Genomic DNA, 22471 nt, shown 5'->3' with positions numbered 1-22471 from the left:
TTTTCTTTAATACTTTGTATATAGGTTTACATTATTCACCCTGCCACCAAAAATTCAGAATGTATTTTTTTAAAAAAACAATCCATCCTTTAGTTCTAGAAGAGTTTTCCTCTTTCCTCCTTTTCTTTCTCTGAGAAAGGTAGCAATTTAACACATTTGTTTCAAGACATTCCCTGTTTGTCTATAACTTGGATCTAGGAAATCCCTATCTGATCCTTTGTATAATTTATAATCTTGTTTTGTGCATGCACAAATGTAATTGTGATGAATGTCACAACACTGAATGCCTGAAGTCGTTTCAGAACAAATGCTACAAAGAGGAAATCTTACAGCTGAACACCAGGACTGATCAGCTAAGTCATGAATACATTGAATTAAGCAGCATGAATAAAGCCAGTCAGAAAACAGTCAAGATACTGAATCAGAGATTTTTTGAATTGGAGGGCCAAAAAGAACAAGAAACTATGATAGCCAAACAACTTCAGGAGGCCTCTGCTAAGATGAAAAAGGAGCATTTTCAACAGCAGTTGACATGGCAGGGAGAAAAGGACTTGCTAGATCAAGAGCTGAAATTGCTGAAGGAAAAGGTAAGGCTGATCTAGGAGAGTTGTCACTGCATTGTAAATATATATGACACTTCATAATGTTGTACTCCAGTGATGGACAATCTGCGGCCTCTTGGCTGCAGGCAAACATTCAGTCTTCCTTTTGCAGCTGTTTTAGTTCTCCTGGTAATGATTTCTAAAAACTGATTGCAGATACTATTTTGCAGTGGAGGGCAGATGAAAACCAGTGTAAGTGCTACAATAGCCACATTACAGCTGAGAAACAGTTAATCCCAAATTCCCATCTCTGTATGATGTGGCCCTACCTACTTTGCCACAAGTGTTAAATGTTGCCTGTGACATCAAACAACTGCTTGGCTTTAGTAAGCAGTTTAGTATTTCATGTAGAAAAATCTGTGTTATGTTGGCCAAACCAAGGCAGCATTTAGATAACATATCTGTTATGGAATCATGAATTAAGACTATTTTGTCTATTTTAACTTTTAGTTTTGCTTTTTAATATGGTGTACGTTTATGATACTTTAGTTAATTGAGGTACATTTGCTGCCAAAGATAACGTAAATAATAATACAGACAGTCCTCAATTTATAACAACTCATTCAGCAACTGATTGATGTTACAACAGCAACAAAGGAATGGTGAGTACCTTGGATTTCTGGCTACCCAAGCACTCTTGTAGTCACATGATTGTAGTATGGGTGTTTGGGAAACCTGTACACATGTATGACTGGTTGCCAAGTGCTCCACAATCACATGGTCGCCATTCCAAGAAAGTCTTCCCCACCAACACACACTACCCAGCCCCTCTGCACTCACATTGCACTGGCTATTCATGCAATTCTCTGCACCCTCCTTGACCTGTACCTCACATATCCTCATGCACCCTCCTCGCTCCATACAGCACTTCTTGTGCACCCCACATACTCTCTCACCCATGTGGCCCCTCTTGCATATACTGTTGTATCCCGTGCATTCATCCTGACCTGTGTCTCTCATGAATGCCAGCACACACCCCTCTGTATGGAGCCTAATTTGTGCATATCATGTCACGCTCTCATGCAGTCTTGCGTATCCTTCTTGACATGGGAGGAATTCTTGCACACACCTAGAGTCCAATGCAGAGATTCTCCCACCTGCTCACCTACCCTCCAGCATCATGCTTCCCACATATCACCTCTGAACTTCCCCCAAACCCACACACCTTGTTCCCCCACAAGAGCAGCTAGTTACCTGCCTTGGTCATTCCAATTTCCTCCTGGCTTGCCCACTGATTGTGGGAAATCGGCAGTTGCCTAACAACTGTGGGATTCAGTTAACAATAGCAATTGGGATTGATATGATTGCTGTTGCTAAGTAATGGAGTTGTGTCACTTTGTGTCAGAAATTCGAGTTTCCATTCTCATTGTAAGTTGAGGACTATCTGTACACTAAAAGAATATTGTAAATAATGTTAGGCAAAAAGCCTAATTAAAATACAAATCTTGGAATCCAAATTTGGGTGTAGCAATATTCCATGTATTGAACTGTGTAATCTAGAAATTGTTTCCAAATAAGAATAAATTATACATCAAATTTAATTTTAGATAGAAAGTTAATTTTAAAAATTAGCATTTATTTTACATATTGAGTGGAATTGACTGTTAGAATGAATTTTGGCATGCAAATATCTTGAGTGATTGCTAGATTTTTCTTCGGCAGTATTGCTAATGTTAGTGTGCTGGTCTGTCTTTTTCTCTTGCAATGTAGCTGTTAGAAGCTAACACCAGATTAAGCCAAGCCAAGTCTCAGCACACACATGAGCTGCAACAGCTGAAGACCCAGATGGACAATACAGTATCTAAGGACCATTTAGTTGAGCTTGAAACCAGATTGGCAGAAGAACAGAAAACAGTCAGAAAGTTGCAAGGAGATCTAAACTTACAGACAGAACAAATGAAATGGCAACTGGCTATTTATCAAGTAAGAAGGACATTTATTTTAGCCCTCCTTTAGGTTCCTACCAAGAATGCAGTTGCTGGTATGATGAATAGAAATAAGCTGCTTGATTTGTTCTACCATGGTTTGTTGAATAGGTCATAGTGAGCCTATTAATACACCTCTAAGGCTTAAACCAAAAGTTACCTTTACTTGCTCACTTTCCAATTTGATGCTTAATTAATAGCTATGTATTTTCTTTATTAATTTTTCATCCATTCCAATTAATATCTGGTCCAATTCTGTTAATTCTTTATTAAAACTATACATTTTAGCATCTTTCTCATATCGAGACTGTATCTGCACTTGTGGCCACCATGCTATATCTATCCCTTGACTACTCAGTTCTTGCTTACTTTTTAATTCTCCCTTTTCATTCAAAATATCTTTATATCTTATATTTTTTCCATATTGATAACATTAGTATGTATCAATGCTTCCATTATACAAAGCCAGACTGGTATTTTCAGATAATGTTGTTCTTTAATTTTTATTCAGACTGATAACAGTGCATTTCTAATATAGTGTCTTTGAAAATAGCTACTGTATCGTATTCTTCCCATACCATAAGAAAACATGCCAACCTAATGGAAGGTCTTATCCCTCTAAAGTTAATAGTCTTTTATGCCTCAGATTAATCCATTCTTTCACCCATGTAAGTACTGAGGCCTGGTAATACAATTATCAACTCATAAAGCACTCCCAATCTGGCAACCCAAAGCCCCCTCTTTTTTGGAATCTTGCAATACTTTCAAGCTTATTCTGGCTTACATGTTATATATAATAAAACAAACAAAAAATTAAAACAAAAAACAAAAGTTACAACTACAATTCATGCAATACACTAAGCTAAAAGTAAACCAGAAACAATGTGTCCTAAAGGTGCTTTTTTCAAGAGACAACTGGATTTTCCTGTTTTTCTTTAAAGACGTTTCATTCCTCACACAGATCGATATTTACATTTTGATTCTCACCACCTACTGGAGCACAAAATGAGAGTTATCGGAATCCTACATCACTGAGCTGAAGGCCTGCCTACCAGTAAATATGAGAAAGGAAAAGAACTAAAACACATCAAGGAAGCCCTCAGTGGCTATCCCGTGTGGGCCTTCATCAAATTCCAAAAAAGATCCAGCAGTAACTCCTCCATAACAGTAAAAGAAGAGAAAAATAAACGAAGCAATGTTGTTATGCCATACGTTGCAAGAATATTTGAAAAGCTCAGGAGACCTTTAGCCAATACAACATATGTGCACACTTTAAAATCAAGAATACACTAAGGCAGAAGATTGTCCACCCCAAGGATAAAACAGCCAGACACAAACTGAGCAATGTGTTATATGCAGTACAATGCAGTGAGACATGTGCAGATCTGTACATTGGGGAAACAAAACCACTTCATAAACACAGGAGAACCAACCCATCAGGACAAGATCCATCAGTCCATCTGCATTTAAAAGACAAAGGCTACACTTTTAAAGACGGCATAATCCACATTTTGGACAGAGGACTGCTGGTTTCAAAGAAGGTTCAAAGATGCCATCTATGTCAAAATTGAATAGCCCCCCCCCTCAAAATGAGGGGAAGGGATACGACATCATATCCAGTCTTTTCAGCAGTTCTAAGGCCCCACACCCAGTTACACTACTCAGGTGAACACGAGGACATAAACTCCAAGTGGCCTCAACAACTGTCTAAAAATAATGCAAATGACCAGCTGTCTGCAAGGAATATAAATCCCTCCATTCCTCACCATCCAGTAAGAGCTAAAGAAGCTTTTTGGATAAGAAGTGAAATGTTTTCAAAAAAAAAAAAACAAAAGTCTAGTTATTTCTTGAAAAAAGCACCTTTGGGACAACAATGACTGGATGACTGAGAATCTCCACACAGTAGCAATGTGGTTTCACTCATCCTGAGGGAAGCCTCAGGCTGGTACATTCTCCTTTTCCTCTCCTCAGGAGAAAAATCTACAAATCAATCTCAGTAGCTGCTTTTTTACCAAGATGTTAAATTATGGTTTAATGTGCTGGCAATTGCTTAATAGTAAAGACCCCCCCCAAAAAACTAATGAAAACAGATTGTAGGTACTAAAGCTTGGTTATACAAGGAAACTCAGAGTAACAAATGTTGTGGTTAATGTTTCCTATCAAAAATCACTCATAAATATTTATAATGCAATATAGTGCAGAGGTTTGTGACTAACTTCGCTACTAAATTTGCAAGAATGCTAAATAGCTTAGGCTATTTCTTCTGAAATATATAAAGAATCTTATTAGCAATTTAGCAATCAACAATTATTCTTGGGCCATTCCTTGAACTTTTACTTATGATTAAAATTGTGTTGGGATATACATTACATGCTGCTCAAAATTTATGCTCTTCTTTCTGCAGGAAGAATATGAAAACGCACATAAATTAATGGAGGAGAAGTTGAGGGAAGTAGAGATGAATTTGAAGAATACACAAATGTTGCTTCAGGAAAAAATGTCCCAAATAAAGGAACAAGTGAGTGCAAGGTGGATTTGTTGCTTTCTATAAAGGGAGCAGAAATAGAAATGGAAAAAGTGTTATCTATTGCTTGCAATTTTAAAACAGACAGCTATGCAAACAAAAATTTTCTGGAATGTATTACAATATATACATGATTAAATGACCCTAAAGTATTTGCCTTCCCTCAATCAACAGAACACATTTGAGTATTGAGCAAGCAGACTTCTAACCATTCACTCTACATACTCATATGCACAAGTTCCAAATTAAAGAACAGAGGGTGAAGAATTTATTTCATTACATTTCCCAAACATTACTTCCTTTTAATATATTTCACCTTTTTCTTTGTACCGCCGGTTGAGATATGACCACAACTAGCAAATTTATGTTGCTAAGTGAAATATTTGTTAAGTGAATTTACCCCCATTTTATGACTTTTCTTGCCACAGTTGTTAAGTGAATCATTGCATTTGTAAAGTTAGTCACATGGTTGTTGAGTGAATCTGGATTCCCCATTGACTTTCTTTGTCAGGTCACAAAAGGGGATCACATGACCCCAGGACGCTGCAACCATCATAAATATGAACCGGTTGCCAAGTATCTGAATTTTGAACATGTGACCATGGGGATGTTGCAACAGTTGTAAATGTGAAAAATGTTTGAGTCCCTTTTTTCAGTGCCATTGTAACTTTGAATGGTCACTAACTGAACTGATGTAAGTCAAGGACTTACCAGTATTTTTCAGCCTAAGAAGGCAATGGCAACTTCTGAAAGTCAGGATTGTTAGGTAATTGGCCCAAACTCACCCAGCTGGCTTTGGGCCTAAAGCAGTAATAAAACAACTCCTCTTCCATTTTCCTGCCCATGCTTTTCAACATTACCCCAAAGTGACTCTCATAACTTTGAATTTGATTACTATATATTATTGCTCAAAATTTCATCTGAAGAAATATTTTAATAAGCTGAGAAATAAAGTGTCTCTTTTTCAGAATTTGTAGGGGCATAGCATAATTTCTTTGGGTTACTTTATATGGAATCTCTTCAGAATGAATCATTCTGACAATGAAATTAAAGAGATATTTTAAATTTTTTAGATAAATATTAAACCCATTGTAATCAACTGTTTTGTTATGGGTGTGTTTGAATAGTACTTAATGGAATGTTCTTTCCCTTTTCAGTTTGACAAAAATGCCAAGTCTAATCTATTGCTGAAGGACCTGTATGTGAAGAATGCACATCTAATGAAAATGCTGCAAGTTACAGAGCAGATGCAGAAGAGCACGGAAAATAGGAACTTAATTCTAGAAGAAAAAATTTCATCCCTGAATAAGCTGGTTGGAGAAATCACATTTGCATCTCAATGAATTATTCATTTAAATGAATTGGTTTCGGTTAAACTGTCTTAAGTGGCAATCAGTAGTAAAGACATTAATTGGTCAAGTTGGTTCTACATATTTCAGACTGAATACAAAAAAACTCTTATTCTCAAGAACAGATATTCATCAGTTCAGAGTGGAGAAAATACAAATGCTATTTTTAAAAAATAGAACAATGAGCAAATACATTTTGGGGGAATTCTGAAGATGGGGAAACACAGGGCCGATTTTATTGCAATAAAAATACAATTTTTTTCCAATGGAAACGATTAATCATTTAGTACCTTCTGGATAAATTTCACAGAAAAAGAATGTTCTACACTGTATCATTTGGGAACCAAACATTTATTGCAGTTGCAATTTCTTGTCCCCGTCTGTCTATACACTGGCTAGAGTGTGTGAATGTGTGTGTACGTAAACAAAGTTTTATGCAAGTGTAAAATATTGAATTATGTGGTATATTATTTAAGCAGAACTGTGAACGAGAACCTAATAAACTCCCCCACTCTCTTTTTTTTGGTTTAGGTATCTGGGACATTTTAATTAAAATAGTATCTCTACAGTTTGTTCTCACTTGATGATTTTTAATTGTAAAAATGGCTTTACTAAGCAGACATATATTCCTTTTGCTAGGACGGCAAAAAATATTCATATTCTTTCTCTGACTTTAACGGCCACAGCAGATACTGTGTGTTGTGCCGTCAATGCACTCCTCCTATCTTTAAAAGGAATTTGCTACATTCCTGCTATTAGCATGAAAACATGATTTCACCTGAAAAACCAGTGAGGCTCCCCTTTTCCATCAAAGTTAAAGCGCTATATTTTCATTAAGAACGTTAGACTTATGACTGTCATGTCACTATAGGAAAAATATTGAAATGAATTATGAGCGCGAGAAGGGATTACTGTGTTTGTTACTCAAGGGCTGGGAGAAAAGGGCTGAGCTGACTCCCATCCCCAGCTTGAGTTGATATAGGACCCAAACCTGGATAATAGATTTCAGAAAAAGCAACATAGCTACATTGCTACCAACATTGCCAGCCAGATCTCAGTAATACATCTCAAATCCATGTTCACCATCAAATCATAAATGGATGCCATCTTATTGCATACAGAACTTGCATTTTCCAGTAGCACAAACTCAAAGGCCATAATATTATGCCTAGTAATTAAATCATCCACAAGAAGTGCAATGTTCCAAGGAAAGGCAGACAAATAAGCGGGGGGGGGGATTCTACCAGTTCGGACCAGTTCTATAGAACCGGTTGTTACGATTCTGCACAGTTTGGAGAAAACTGGCAAATCACGCCACTGGCTGGCCCCTCCCCACCCACCCTGGAGGCTTTCCTGAGGCCCAGTGGTGGAGGGAGAAGTGGCCTGAGAGCAGAGCTGAACCTTCCTTCGGATTGAAGCTTCTATTTTTCAGTGCAGACTCAGGCAGCAGATTGCAGAAAGCTAGATCTGGGAGTGAATCTGTGATTCTGCAAGCAGCTCAATCTGCCTGCCTGCTTTGCCTGATTTTGGGTAAAAGTTGCTGTTTTTAAAAAATAAGAAAATCAATCTTTACATACATATTTACAATATTTACATACAAGCCATGCCCAGCCAGTCACATGACCACCAAGCCACACCCACAAAAAAGCATTCTATACATAAATTACTGTTTTTCTTGGCTTCTTGACTAAAATGGAAACATTCAGTTCAACCTGGGAATGTAGAATTTGTACCTTATCTCAAGTCATGCATGCAAGAAGAGAAAAACAACCCCCCAATTTATATTTTATGCACTTATCAAAGAAGGGAGTTGCCAATCTGTGCATCTACACTTGATTTAGATTTTGCAGGGTGATAACAAAGAATAACAAAACTTGAGAAATGCTTATTAAGAAATTGCCCACAGATGCAGCATCAGGAGGATACAAACTCAAACAACTGGGTGAGCCCTAACAGCAGGAAAGGTTTATGTTCCAGAACTTGGCTGCAAGGACAGCTGGGAAAAAAAGAGATAAATCTTACAGCTTGTCTCTCTCCCACTTCCTTGTCTTTTGGAATCCTCATTTCAGTTCTGGGATACCGTAATTAGCAAGGGGAAATCAATGTACTGTATTTGTACTAATTAGAGAGCAAGAGATTACAAGACAGTAAACAAGCACATAATGGGGAACACACACTGAAAGGAATGCTTTTGTGCTTTCTTAGCTCCTGGCTGGAGGCAAAAGGCTGAAACTGATTACGATCCTGCCAATTTCAGATAGTAGAAGCTGGCCCAGGGTGCTAGAAACTAATCAAGGTCACTGAGCTTGTTAACACTAAGGGAGATGCCTGTGTTTACACCTTTAAGGAAAATGTTGTGCTGCAAAGAAAAGCAGTTTAGGAGGAGACAGGTTGTTCAAGCGATCTCTTCCCTCTGCAGTGGAGGAAATTCTATTAAGAGGGAAAAGGAAAAAATAGGAGCTAGGCAAACATGCACAAGACAGGAGTACATTACTAGTTGGAATAGAAACCTAGATACCTTTTGATAATTAAATTAATTTTCCTATTTCAGTCCAGCATTTGGCAGAGTTAGACGGACAGAGCTCATTTTGATTGCAATAATAAATACTTTGGGAACTGTACATCCAAGTTTGTTCTCCAAGAACTCCCATCTTTACTATTTTCTGGGCTGCTTGATTGGAATGAGAATTTATGTTTTACATGATACTTTCAAAAGATGAAATATTTTAATTATTTTTGAAAATCTGTGCAACACTTTCAAAGATGCCTTAACCTGTTTTTTTGTCTTCCTATTGCATTTAACTTGTTTGAAATCATTGAAGTCATGTTTTTTAAATTTGTTTTATTAATCTACATTAATAATGCACATACTTCTTCCTCCATCTAAAATGAAATAAGCTGCTCAAATTGTATTGTTCCGATGTCACTAAAACTACTAAGAAATAGATTATCTTGATTGGTTAAAAACTTACTCTGGAAAATTTTATTATATAACTTTGTGATTTGGGTGGATTCTGCCAGAAATCCACAGGTACTTTTAAGGCGCCCATGGTAACTGAAAACATCACAAAAGTGATTGTAGTCATAACACTTACTTATACTATAGAAATCACATGCAACATAACATTGTATAAAAATATTTAAATATTTACAAAGGATTATTACATGATTTCAAATAGCACAAAGCAATATATAGTAATTACAAATGAATGCGTTATGGAATTTGGTCCATTAATTTTTTTTATACAAAAAGGCCAGCAAAGACCAAAACAAAGTAACTTTAATCTCAAAAGATAACCAAATATAGGGATAACAATTGAAGCAATGAACAAAAGCAATCTACTTGTTTTTGGAGAAAGGTCTTGTAGGTATCACATCTTTCCTCTTCCAAAAATATTATCTGTGTCCTTCTAATAATAAATTTAAACTTATTTTTAGACTTTAAACTTATTTTTTCAAAGAAAACATCAAAGGAGAAAAAAATTATTGACTTTATTTTGAAATCTGCAAAAATATTTAATTTATGTGTATTTTAGCAGTCTTGTAAATACAGCTTATGATAGGATGTGTTCCAGAATTCCTTGCCTGATTAATTGTTCACATTTCCAGCGTGGTAAGAAATGCTAAAGAGAAAAAAAAGAACTTATTGTCAAATCTAAGGTAATACTTGATTGTCTTTTTTATGCACCATCCAAACCCACAAGGCGACATGAAAAGTAACATGAACTTATGTAGGAATTGTCTGTGCTTCGAGTCTAGACACTCAGACCAACATCAGCCTCCAAAGCTTAGCCAATAATTGGATTTTTAAGGGAAAATCCTCAAGGACAGGAATGAGATTTTGTGTAAATTCTTCTGCACTGAAAAATATGGTTTCCCTCAATCATCTTCCAATGAAAAAATATTTAGTTCATAAAGATATAAATGTAATATCCATTCATAAAAACATAAGTTTAATATCCATTCAATCAAAACGAATTTTGCTGGATTTAATATACCATAATTTCCTTCTAATTAAGTATACCTGGAATTACAATTTAAATGCTCAAGGTGTATTAAATGAGGTGGCACAGAGATAAGAAAGAATGGTTTCATAGATGTGCTGTGCCCCAGACTGACCAAATTCTCTTTTCTGCATAACTTTTTTTTCTTATTTATGGGAAATGGAAAGAATACTTTCTGATGCTGCTTGGAATATTTATTTACTAATAGACAACCATAATAATAGATCCTGTCTACTTATAAATACCTGGCTGTTCCTCTTCAACAGAATTGTTGTGCCATCATCAATTTCAAATTCTCCATAATCTTTCAAACACCGAACCTAAAGGAAAAAATAATGAGTAGTGCATACATCATTAAGCCTGTATTAAGAAGTTGTTCTGTTACATAAATTATGCTCTTCTGAGCAGCATAATAAACTAAATTTACTGCACTGATTACATTAAATAATTTTGTATATTTTGAAGTTTAAAAAAATAGTATATAATCCTCAGTTTTACTTACTTCAATGTACAAGTTTTTGGGAGGTTTAATGTCTTGTGTAAGATCAATGCCATCTCCTTCTCCTAATGATCTCATATAGGTAGCCAATGACTTTTTATATTGGTTAAACCAAAGCCCCTAGATATAAAAAGTTTGATTAATCACGAAGTTAAGTACCACTTATACACTGTTAAGTTAGATATCCTTCCAAACTATTAAAAGATAGTACAAATAACAGAGTGAAGTCTGAAATCTCAGAAATTCTACTTAATAACTCAATGAGTTCTAGTTTCTATAGGTCATGTATTGAAAAAAACTACCTAATTGTCACTGAACTTCATTTGAGAGTAAATTTGTAAACAATTGTGTATTCTTAGTGTATCTGAGAATTAAAGGGGATTCCATCTGCCTAATTATATAAAATCTGAATATTTTGAAACATAGTATTACAATAAGGTTCACACATTTCACAATGTTAGGGTTTGTTTGAACTCTATTTTACTGAACAAATCATAATCAGCTATAATTGCATATAAGGCTAAGAATAAGCCATAAATTTTGGTTTATAAAAGCAGTACCAGTTTCCAATTTTTAGTGAAATGTTTTCTCACTGACCTAACTGCTAAGCAGATTTTGTGAAAATTCTATGTTTTAAAAGATATGATTTTTAAATTAATATTTGTAGTTAATATACTCTTCTTATATTCTTATACTTCCAGATTGTTCCCAATCTGATCACACACACACACACACATACACACAGCTTACTTCATCTGCTGACATGTGAAATTGGACAGCATTTGGCAAGACGCTACCATATTCCCACCTAAGTGCCCGGAGGCGAAGTAAGCGGTCATACCTAAATATAGTAACAGTGAAAACATATTTAATTCACTATTTCTAATAGGGCTATGCATCACTTTGGATTTGAAAGAAAAAGAGGTGTTTTGAATTGGGTAGAGTGGAAAATGTAACTTTTCCCATGGGATTCAAAGGAGCTGCAAAGAGTAACTGCACAATCCTAAGGGTGTGGGTGTGGGTGGGGGGAAGGAGAGGAAACATTTCTGCTTTAAGGAGTTGTAAACAGGTATGATATATTCTCATTCTGTTGCACTCCAAAACAGTATTTTCTTTCAAGTCCAAAGTCACAGCCCTATTTTTCATCGAAACTATTGAAATTTAAAAACTACACAAATTTATTACACAGGGATAAATTTTGTTCTAATGTTATAAAAATACACAGCTCATTTACTATGCAAGAAACAAGTAAAGTTGCAGCTTTTTGGAATATCTACAAAAGTCCTTACCCATAGAATATGATCAATATTAGGACAATTAATAGTGAATGAGTGCCTTACAATTTTCTGTGCACAATCACTCCAATCATTAAATAATACTGCTGATAAATTCTAGCTAAATACATGTACGTAATTTTCTTTATGTAAAGCTATTTACAGAGTATTTAAAGATAGTTCTTGACTTATGATCACAATGGAACTCAAAATTTGTTGCTAAGCAGCACTTTTGTTAAGTGGGTTTTGCCTCATTTTATGATTTTGAGCTTTCTTGCCACATTTGCTAAATGAATCACTGCAGCTGTTATGTTAATTGTATGATTGTTAAGTAAATCTGGCTTCTCCATTGACTTTACTTGTTGGAAGGGCAGAAAGGGTGATCACATTGCAACTGTCACCAATAGAAGTCAGTTGCTAAGCATCTGAATTTTGATCATGTGACCCTGGGGATGTTGCAAGTGTCAGTGTCAAGGTGTAAGTGTGAAAAATGATCATGTCACTTTTTCAGTGCTGTTGTAACTTCAGACAGTCTCTAAATGAAGTGCTGTAAACTGAGGCGTACCTGTACTGCCAGATTATCAAGATATAGCTACGAATCTGAAGTCTTGTACAATTCCATCAAAAATATCAATCTCAAAAGAGAAACAATCTGATCATGGGAGAATTGAGAATTATTTCACAAAGAACCACTAGACACTTACAAGTATGCAACAACACATCTTCGGTTTCTCAACAGAGAGCAATGACGGAATTTGATTGTTGTAATCAACTCACTGTGACCTGACTTGGCTTCATTTCTGGTAATGATAGTAGAACTATATTAGTTAAATATATTTTGAACTCAAAACACACAACATACAATTGGCTCGTGCTATTAGTGTCAGTGCTCATTCACTCTCTTTTAAATCATGAGCCTCTAGCCAGATCTTTCAGAGCTTAAAGAAGATTTATTAGGAGTGAACATGCCGGTGCTACCTGGGTGTAGCTGACTCTGAGGCACATCATTCATTTCACCCTTGACCCTGGTCCTCCCGCATCCCCTGTGTATATTCTCCAATGGGACACATCCATAGCCAAGAGTCATCAATCGTGCTCTCCAGTTATAATTTTGCCTGCCTGAAACTTCGGTAGCTTAGAAATTATCTTTGAAAGCATTTAAGGAATGCACTACTTCCCCTTCTCCCTTTCTGCTGGCAACTCTTAAAAGACCAGAGAAATATTTTATGAGTCGACAATTAGTTTATACTTATTATATAGAGTAAGCTTCAAGTTTCATCTCAATTTTGCTATGAATTGCAAAGACTTGCAAAAGGTCTGAATAAAAAATGGAACACAGTATTTTCAATATTAAACAAAAATCAATTAAAAAATCAAATCAGCATAACTGCAAATTTACAGGAGGAAAATTCAAATGTATTAGAAAGTACTACTTTACAGAAATAGTGGAAGCTTGGAACTAACTTTGGTTGGGATAAACAAATGCCCATCATCTGAAAAAATTAAAAAAATAAAAAATGCAATAACCCCCCACCCCCACCCCAAAAAAGGCAGATTTGATGACCACTAGAACTTTTTCTGTTGTTAGTTTTCTTTGTTTCTAATTTAGGATAGGATATTTTTGTACTGAAAAAAAAAATCTATAGAAGATTGTTCCCACATTGCTCTTCTAGCATGCAATTACTGTATACTTTTAGACTCTGAATTCATAAAAGCTAAACAAAAAGTACACTCTGCCTTGTTTTGTGACACAAAACAAGGATGAAGAATCATTTATTTTGCAAAGATAGAAGGACTTTACAAGCAGCCCAAAGCAATCTTACCACTTTTACTCTTTTCTAAAATTCAATGCAAAGGAAGTATGCAGTGACATGGAATCTAAGTCATATTGTGCATTTGCTAGATAAAGTGGTGTTAGGTATATACATAGATAAAGTGGCATTAGGTATATATAAATAATCCTCAACTTACAACCACAATCGAGCCCAATGTTTCTGTTGCTAATGAGACATTTAAGTGAATTTTGCTCCATTTTACAACCTTCCTTACCACAGTTGTTAAGTGAATCACTCAAGTTGTTAATAACATGGTTGTTAAGTGAATTTGGTTTCCCTGTTGTCTTTGCCCATTGAAAAGTCGCAAAAGATGATTACATGACCCCAGGACACTGCAACTATCATAAATATGAGTCAACTGCCAAGCATCTGAATTTTGATCATGTGATCATGGGGCTGCTGCAATGGTTTTAAGTATGAAAAATGATCATGAGTCACTTTCTTCAGTAACACTGTAACTTTGAACAGTCACTAAATGGACTGTTGTAAGTTGAAGACTATCTGTACAGATAGTCTTTGACTTACAACAGTCCATTTAGTGACTGTATTTTTCTCCAAAATGTTCATCTGCATCAGAAGATGTAGTGTAGCAATAGCAATATCACTTAGACTTATATACCACTTCACAGTGCTTTTACAGCCCTTTCTAAGCAGTTTACAGAGTCAGCAAATTGCCCCGAACAATCTAGGTCCTCATTTTACCTATCTTGGGAGGATGGAAGGCTGAGTCAACCTTGAGCCTGTTGAGATTTGAACTGCCAAACTATAGGCAGACAGTAGTCAGCAGAAGTAGCCTGCAGTACTGCACTCTAACCACTGTGCTACTGTGGTGTCCATGATGAGTCAACACATTTGTCATTATTAAAGTAAAACAGTTATTGATTGATTTGATATTGCTTTCTTTGGGGAGTTTAGTTGTTTTTAATTTCCAATCTAGTTTATATGCCTGATGTTTCCTAGTAGTTCAGTCTAACCAGGCTCAATGCTGCTAACTTCTGAGCTCAAACAAGTTGCCACCTACTTGGATTCTGGTAGCTATATTTAACTGCATTTTTTTCATGCAAAATGTGAGCCAGTCTTCATTTTTTAAATATTTAAACTATTTTATGTAGACAAATTATTCTTTTATTGATGAGACTGACTTACACATCAATTTGGTTCTGCTCATACAATGCTTTCATCTCTTCAAGTACTTGTCTGATCCCATCTTCCTGGAAAAAAAACACCAAATACAATGAATATTTAATTACTAAACTAATTAATTCAAGTCACATGTTTCAGCAAATAAAAATAACTTTCAAAATATAATTTTTATTTAAAGATTTTACATATGCCTGAAAACTACAAAAACATAAAAGGCAAATAGGAAAATAAAATATAAAAGAATAAAAGCAAAAGTGAAAGAACAAAAAAGAGAAATATATTTAAAGAAGTCACTTCTGATCTTCTTTGTAGCAGTTAAAAATATAATAACAATCTTCCCCTTTCAAAATTATGTACCAAGGTTCTGTATTTTTCCATCTTTGTGCATACAATAACCTTGCTGCAGTTCCCATATATTAAAACAATTGTTCATGAGAATTTACTTGACTGTCCATAAATCCCACTATGAAATTTATTTTAAAAAAATTGGTTTCATATGAATGTGAAAAAAAATATCTGCATTACCATATGTATTGTGTTTTACAAATGCACCAAACATAATAAAAAGTCCTTTCAGGTTTTTCACATGAAAGGACATTTTATGATGTTTGGTGGGTTTGTAAAGTAAATATTGGACACAAATACATATGGTAATGTTGAGAATTTTTTCACATTTCTAAGAGTGATTGATTGAGATATCTTATTGAAAAAATGTACAGACAGGACTGGATGCAATAGCACAGGGCTGTCAAACTTCCGGCCTGCGGGCTGGATGCCTCACGAACTGGCCACAACCACATCCGATTTAGCAAACAGGGAAAACATCCCGATACATTATGTGATGCTGCCATGATGATGTGAGTTAGACACTCCTGCACAATCAGATGTTTACCTTTGGGCCTGGAGGAAATGTGCCCATCCTGTTTATTTTAGATAATGCTAAACTATGATATCCTGCTGGACTGCTTGTGAGAGTTGGGGATTAGGGAACCATTTTGCGGTGGTTCTTCTTCAGTGTGCAGCTTCAGCTGATGGGCAGGGAGGAGATTGGCTGGATAGCTGCTCCCTTGTGGGGATGTTACAAAGATTGGTTCTTTCCCACTCTAATTCACCATTTACATGAAGTCATTGGAAGAATTAATCTGGTGGTTTGGGATTCAGTATCGTGAATATGCTGGTGATACTCAGCTTTAAACTGTTATGCTAGGTCAGGGGTGTCAAACTTGATTTCATTGAGTACCGCATCAAGGTTGCATTTGACCTGGGGGGGATGGGTGTGGCCAGCTCAACAAACTGTGCCTGTGGTGGTTTGAGTGACTGCTAGTGAAAAAGGGCTCCTGAGCTCTGTTTTCATCTGTGATGGAGGAGGAGGAGGAGGAGGGGGGGGAGAAGAAGAAGGAGGAGGAGGAGGAAGAGGAGAAGGAGAAAAAGAAGGGGGAGGAGAAAAAGGAGGAGGAGGAGGAGGAGGAGGAGGAGAAGGAGAAGAAGAAGAAGAAGAAGAAGAAGAAGAAGAAGAAGAAGAAGAAGAAGAAGAAGAAGAAGAAGAAGAAGAAGAAGAAGAAGAAGAAGAAGAAGAAGCACCCCCCCCCAATCATTCAGTCATTGGGCCAGAGGTCCGCTATTGGAGAGAGAAAGAAAGCTGATTTAGTGCCAGCTGCCCAACCGTCTCCGCTTTGCTTCATTAAGACTTGTAAGCTGCTTCTTGACATTTCTTACAAAGGAAAATGTGGCTCCAACGGGTGCTGAAAATCCGGGCAAAATCTGCACCTACCGAAGGGTGATGGGTCTCTAATCCAACTCCCGGAGGAGGCTGGGTTGGACAACGCTATTGCATTAGATCTGGGTACGATTTTTCTATGAGAACCTCCTGCACAAATAATGAAGCGAAGTGACTAAATGCTGTAAAATAAAATAAAATAAATAAATAAAGTAAAATAAAAAAGTTTGGGATACTATCAACTTCAAGGACGAGCCTCCACTGTGAGAACAAACGAATCGGTTCGCGCCGCGCCTTCCCGCCAGTCAGTCCCCTCAAGGCTGCGGCGGACTCCTCCAGTCGGACCTACGGCGAGGCGAAAAAGCGAAGCAAGCGCGCGCGGCAAAAACTTACGCTGAAGGCAGGAAGCTGCCCATCGCTCGCGCGGTAGAGCTCTCGCACCAGCTCGGTTGCTTTCTCACAAAACATGACAGCCAAAGGATCGGCCGAATCTCCTATGAACTGAGCCGGCGGGCCGGCGGGCGGGCAAGCAAGTGGTAAATCGCGCCTCGTACTGCTCGGCCAATAGGAAGACTGGATTCCTTGGAGGGATGGGAGGGAGGAAAAAAGTCCCGCCTTCAGCAACTACTTATTACGGAATAGGGAAAGGGACAAAACGCGTAACTTCTCAGGAAACGGAGGAACCAATAAAAATCAGAGGGGTACTTAAAAAGATTTAGGATGCGCTCTGAATTCTTGTGATTTATGAGCCCTAAGTGAACGTTGAACTATTTCAACTAAAAGCATTGTTTTTCACTTCTTTTCCCCAATTAAAAATTCACAGGTTGATGCATTTTAACTATATTGCTTTTTTTTTAAACAAACACACACTCTGAAAAGTCTATAGTTTCAGAGCCTTTGGAATTGTACGCTACATGCCAGGGTCTCCTACCTTGGCAACCCCCATAGTTCTGGCAGTTGAAGTCCACAAGTCTTTAAGTTGCCAAGGTTGGAGACCCCTGCTATATACTATGTGATGAAAAATAGTCTTTCTTCTGGATAGATCTATGTAGCTAACAAATATATTATCAATGACATTAAGCAGACATTTGATGCTTGCTCTCATGTTGTATTTACAAGCTTTTTAGAACCATCTGGTTAGCTACAGTGAGAACAAAATGCTGCGACTAAGTAGTCCTTTACTTTGACCCAACTTCTATGTTTTTGAGATGCTACAGATTTCTTCACTGTTTTTCTAAAATAACATATGTAAGGGCTTCTAAACACATTAATTTGGAATCCAACTGATACCAAAGTTACCTTTGCAAGAATATGTTCTTGGCTATTTCACACTGTTCCAAGTAAATCTGCTCAGTAGTAACTCCAACCAATTGTTAAATGGCTCTAGTACTGGACATGGGTGTCTCAAAGGTGCTTTTTCAGGAGGCCACTGGACTTTTTTTTTTAAGACACTGTGTCTTTTTGAACATGGGTCTTTTTAGCTTTACCTGCATACATTTATTTATTGAATTTATATTGTTGCCAATTCACCCATGGCGACTCGAGGCAGCTTACAGAATGTAAAACCATATTTAAAATAAAAAACAATAAAAACAAAAAGAATCAAATAAAGTACAATAGAACAAAACCTAGAAAAAATAAATAAAAAATCACCACCCCCTGTCCTGACAACAGCAGATCACATGAGCCATTTGATGGGCTCCATCCCACTCTGCGTTCCCCAGGCCCACTGGCAGAACCAAGTCTTCAGTGCCTTTTGGAAGTGTATTAGAGAGGAGGCCATTCTAATCTCTGGGGGACTGATGTTCCAGAAAGAGGTAGCCACCACAAAGGCCCTTCTTCTGGGTCCCACCAGGTGTATCTCCCTCAGGGATGGGACCCACAGCATTCCCTGCCTCCTTGCTCTAATAGGTTGGGTAGATGTGACCGGCAAGAGACATTCCCACAGATAACCTGTGCCATAACATGAATTAACCTAAAGCCTAAAGCCATAACATGAATGGCTTTAAACATAACAACCAACACCTTGAATTGCATCCAGAAGCAAATCGTCAACCAATGCAGCTCCTGCAGGAGAGGTGAAACATGTGCACACTGGGGTCTGCACAAAACCATGCGGACCACTGCATTTTGCACCAACTGGAGCTTCCAGGTGTTCTTCAAGGGCAGCCCCATGTAGAGCACATTGCAATTATCAAGACGGGAAGTGATTAGGGCATGAGTGACTGTGAGTAGGGACCGTTGCTCCAGGAAAGGCCGTAACTGTAGTTGTTCAAAGGCCCTCCTGGCCATGACCGCCACCTGCTCTTCAAGCAGGAGTCGTGAGTCCAGGAAAACCCCTAGATTATGTACAGGGTCTGTTTGGGGTAGTGCCACACCATCCAAGACCAAAGATGGCAATTCTCCCTGAGCCAACAAACCCCAAACCCAGAGCCACAAACTCCCACAAATTAAAAAAATGCTAACCTTCTACTATCAATCTTTCATGGCACTGCCTTCCTTTTAAAATAAAATTTTATGCAATATTATTTTCAGGTATAAATATTTCTTATTGCAGATATGTAGCCTTATCTAAACATTTGACCAAATATTTTATCAGAAAACAATGCACCTCAAGCAAGAGGGAAAATAGGCAGTTCTATCAGAATTCAAAGACACATCTTGCATTTTTCAACAGGAATTTCTGAAGTTTATTCTCTCCCATGAACTATCCTTTTACATCTTTGGCTACAATCCTATGCTCTGCAATTAATCCAACCCACCCCTGCCAAATTCATGACTTTGTTCTGTCATAACACCAAACAACACAGCAAGTCAGTATGAGCCAGGCTATGACTTCTGCAGCTAATTATGATTGAATAAGTGAATTCAATTAATGTCATCATTGCACTAAACACATTAACTAATGTATTACATTAGTTATATTACATTATGTATTACATTAAGCCTTTTGTAGATAGATTCTGAATTCTCATGATAAGCCTTTCATTTTTATTTAATGAATTTTAAAGACTGTTGTAAACTCATTGTATTTTTATTACCTTTCTGAAGGAATTAATGTATTTTGAGAGTGCGTTTCTACTACTTGTTTTAGTATATTTGGGGTTTTTTTTTTATCAAATGATGAAACATCTCAGGTGCTCTAAAAATGTAAACAATCAACTGCTTTTAGCTTTTCTTCAATTGGGGCTTGGTTGCAACAATTCCATTAAGCTCCAGTGAAGTGAGAGAAAGCAGCACTGTTCAAATGGCTCACCAAGTGTTTGACTTTCTCAAAATGATATGTAGATTGGGTTTTATAATTGTTCCTATTGTAGCTTTTAACTATATTAGAACATTTTATAATCTGCTTATAATTTATATAAGTACTGTAATTTTTTCACTTATCACTTCCCCGTTTTGATATATATTTTATGCACCATAAGCCATAATATATTGTTTTCTATTGTTTTCTATTAAATACAAGATTAAATTACTTTTAATAACTTCCCTTGACTATTAGATGTAGTGACAGTATTTGTTGGAAATTATTAGGTTACAGATGATCTTTTATTTCCATTCAATCGTTACAACGGCAGCAATCTGCATCATGTGCACCATGCCCACTTTCCAAATACACCACTGTGGAATGAAAAAAAATAATCTCGGGGACTTCCGGTTTGAGCTTCTTCAGCGACAGACCGAAACCTCATCTCTGCAAGGCTTTGATCCGTGCTTGCCGCTGGAGCACCCTGAGCCGGCTGGTTTCAGGGCTAGGCCACCCCGTAGAGGTGGTGAAGAGGGGGAAGACTGCCAGTAGGGTTGAGGAGAGCCGCATCTCTCCTCCCCAGCTGGCGATGACTCCCTTTCCCGAAGGTGGTTGAAGCGGTGGTCACCACAAAGAAGAAATGGCCACCACAAAGAAGAACTTGACTGGAAAAGAATATGCAGGAGGAAGATAAGAAGAGAAAGTTTTGATTGACTGGGTCAAACAGCAAAAGCAACAAATAAGGTACCCTGGAATTGAAACTGTTAAAAAACAATAACATTGTTCCCTAAGAAAAATTTTAAGCTGCGAAGGAGAGAGAAAAGGGAAAAGATTTGGGGTTTTTTCCTCCTTTTTCTATACTGACAGCTAAGAGACTTAAGCAAGAAATTGGAAAAAAATCCACTTTGACATCAATAGGCATTTAATGCTGAAAATAAAAAGTCAACGGGATAATAAAGATTTCTGGATAATTAAAAGCTTTTGAAAACAGGAAAGGAGAGAAAAAGAATAAAAGGGTAGGATCTGGAAGGGAGGAGACTGCCTGGAATTAAAAAGAACTTACAGCAAAATCTCAACAAGACTTCCAAAAGATACATTCTAACTGAAATATCGCAACAAAAACCCCAGGAAGAGAAAGTCAAAAAAGAAATAAGAAGATATAACTCGGGACTATCTGGATTACTTGATGATTTCTGGATTCTTGGTTATTGTTTTGAATGACTAAAATGAATCGGGTGGTTGTTTAAAACTGTTTAAAATGGCTCCACTTTTAGAAGAACTGAAAATGGAACTTAAAAAGTACAAAGAAGATGCACAAGAAGGGAGAGGTTCTTTTGGCTTCGTATTTCAGTTTTTAGCAATGGAGATTTGGAATTATGAGAAACAAGAAGAAATGCCTGCAGAACAAGAAGATTGTGACAAAGAAGAAGCCATCTTTAATGAACAAGTAATCTTAGATGGGAAGAAAAAAGGAAAGGGGAGAAAGAGAATGGGAAGTTTAAGATTGGGAAAAACAACTCCCCAAAAAATAGAGTGAAAAATAAGTATAAAATCAGAAAGCAACAGAAGAGGGAAATGCAGAAGAGAGAATTAGAAGTAGAGAGACAAGGGGGTAAAAAGGGGAGGGAGAAGATGAGAGGGAAGAAAGAAAGGAAAAGAAGTTATAAAGGACAGAAGCAAAATATAGAGAAACAGGGCCTATTTAGAGATAATGGGTGAAAATTTAATGGAAAAAGGGATTCTGCAAAGGTACATAAGATAGTATGGTTATATTAGAAACAGAAATAATTTTAGAAAATATGAAACAATGTATGATTAAAATGTCTGATAAAATAGCTATCGTAAATCAGTGGAATGCTTGTCAATAAATAAATGTAATAAAAGGTATATTTAATGATTTATAAAACACGTGAAGAGAAAAAAGGGAAAAATTATGGAAATTATATGTGTTTTTAAGGAAGTATGATATTTAATTGAAAAGAAGTGTTAAAGATGTTAAGATTTTGATGATTATTAATGATAGAACTGAACTGGAATGGAATGAGGGTTTATAATTACATATATTTACAATTCTTTTTTTAAAAAAAGAATATAGTGTGTATCATAAGAATGTGCCAAGCAGAATTTGATTGGAAGTTATGTATTATGTATTATATTGAAGGTCATAAACTTAAGGTATATATTGAAGTTTAAACAAGAGTTGAATGGATGTAATTGAAAGATATAAAGGTGTCATTCTCCAATTAGTAACTACAGGAGAAAATTTGTTTAATGAGAAAAGATAATATGAAATTGAAACAGAACAGACAAAAGTATAAATATAATGATTTGAATTGAGATAATCAAAATAAA

At 36.6% G+C, this 22471-nt stretch overlaps 2 protein-coding genes across 7 annotated transcripts in view; one reads left to right on the top strand and one right to left on the bottom strand.

Moving 5' to 3' along the window:
- NINL (ninein like) overlaps positions 1 to 6979 on the top strand; it is a 36920-nt gene extending 29941 nt beyond the window's left edge. For 4 of the 5 annotated variants that reach the window (XM_087931184.1, XM_087931175.1, XM_026695967.2 and 1 more), the window contains 4 exons: positions 303 to 587; positions 2313 to 2525; positions 4932 to 5045; positions 6209 to 6979. In XM_087931184.1, the coding sequence (XP_087787310.1) occupies positions 303 to 587; positions 2313 to 2525; positions 4932 to 5045; positions 6209 to 6394 (798 nt within the window). In that variant the 3' untranslated portion in view covers positions 6395 to 6979. The remainder of the gene's footprint in view (positions 1 to 302; positions 588 to 2312; positions 2526 to 4931; positions 5046 to 6208) is intronic. The other variant, XM_026695969.2, reaches the window with a different exon arrangement.
- Positions 6980 to 9663: 2684 nt separating this feature from the next.
- On the bottom strand, positions 9664 to 17456 carry GINS1 (GINS complex subunit 1). 2 transcript variants are annotated; one of them, XM_026695975.2, is made up of 7 exons: positions 17266 to 17456; positions 15159 to 15223; positions 12882 to 12977; positions 11654 to 11744; positions 10907 to 11023; positions 10650 to 10724; positions 9664 to 10023 (listed from the first exon to the last, which is right to left on the bottom strand). In XM_026695975.2, exons 1-7 carry the CDS (start codon positions 17338 to 17340, stop codon positions 9955 to 9957), a joined length of 588 nt encoding a protein of 195 aa, XP_026551760.1. In that variant the 5' UTR covers positions 17341 to 17456; the 3' UTR covers positions 9664 to 9954. The 2 variants fall into 2 exon arrangements, with proteins under 2 accessions (XP_026551760.1, XP_026551761.1); XM_026695976.2 differs by lacking the exon at positions 17266 to 17456 and adding an exon at positions 16927 to 17054.
- Positions 17457 to 22471: the final 5015 nt, after the last annotated feature.

This window comes from Pseudonaja textilis, chromosome 1, assembly GCF_049901715.1.
Source record: "Pseudonaja textilis isolate UNSWEBS1 chromosome 1, rPseTex1.2, whole genome shotgun sequence".
Classification (NCBI taxonomy): Eukaryota; Metazoa; Chordata; class Lepidosauria; order Squamata; family Elapidae; genus Pseudonaja; species Pseudonaja textilis.
Note: the sequence above shows the minus strand (reverse complement) of the source record. Positions and strands in the feature narration are given on the sequence as shown.

Excerpts from the sequence above, each read along its gene's own strand:
- GINS1 (XM_026695975.2), bottom strand. The coding sequence starts at position 17,340 with ATGTTTTGTGAGAAAGCAACCGAGCTGGTGCGAGAGCTCTACCGCGCG. Across the intron at positions 15,224-17,265 it reads GGCAGCTTCCTGCCTTCAGC|GAAGATGGGATCAGACAAGT; the intron begins GTAAGTTTTTGC and ends TTTTTTTTCCAG. Across the intron at positions 12,978-15,158 it reads GAGCAGAACCAAATTGATGT|AAATGAAGCCAAGTCAGGTC; the intron begins GTAAGTCAGTCT and ends TATCATTACCAG.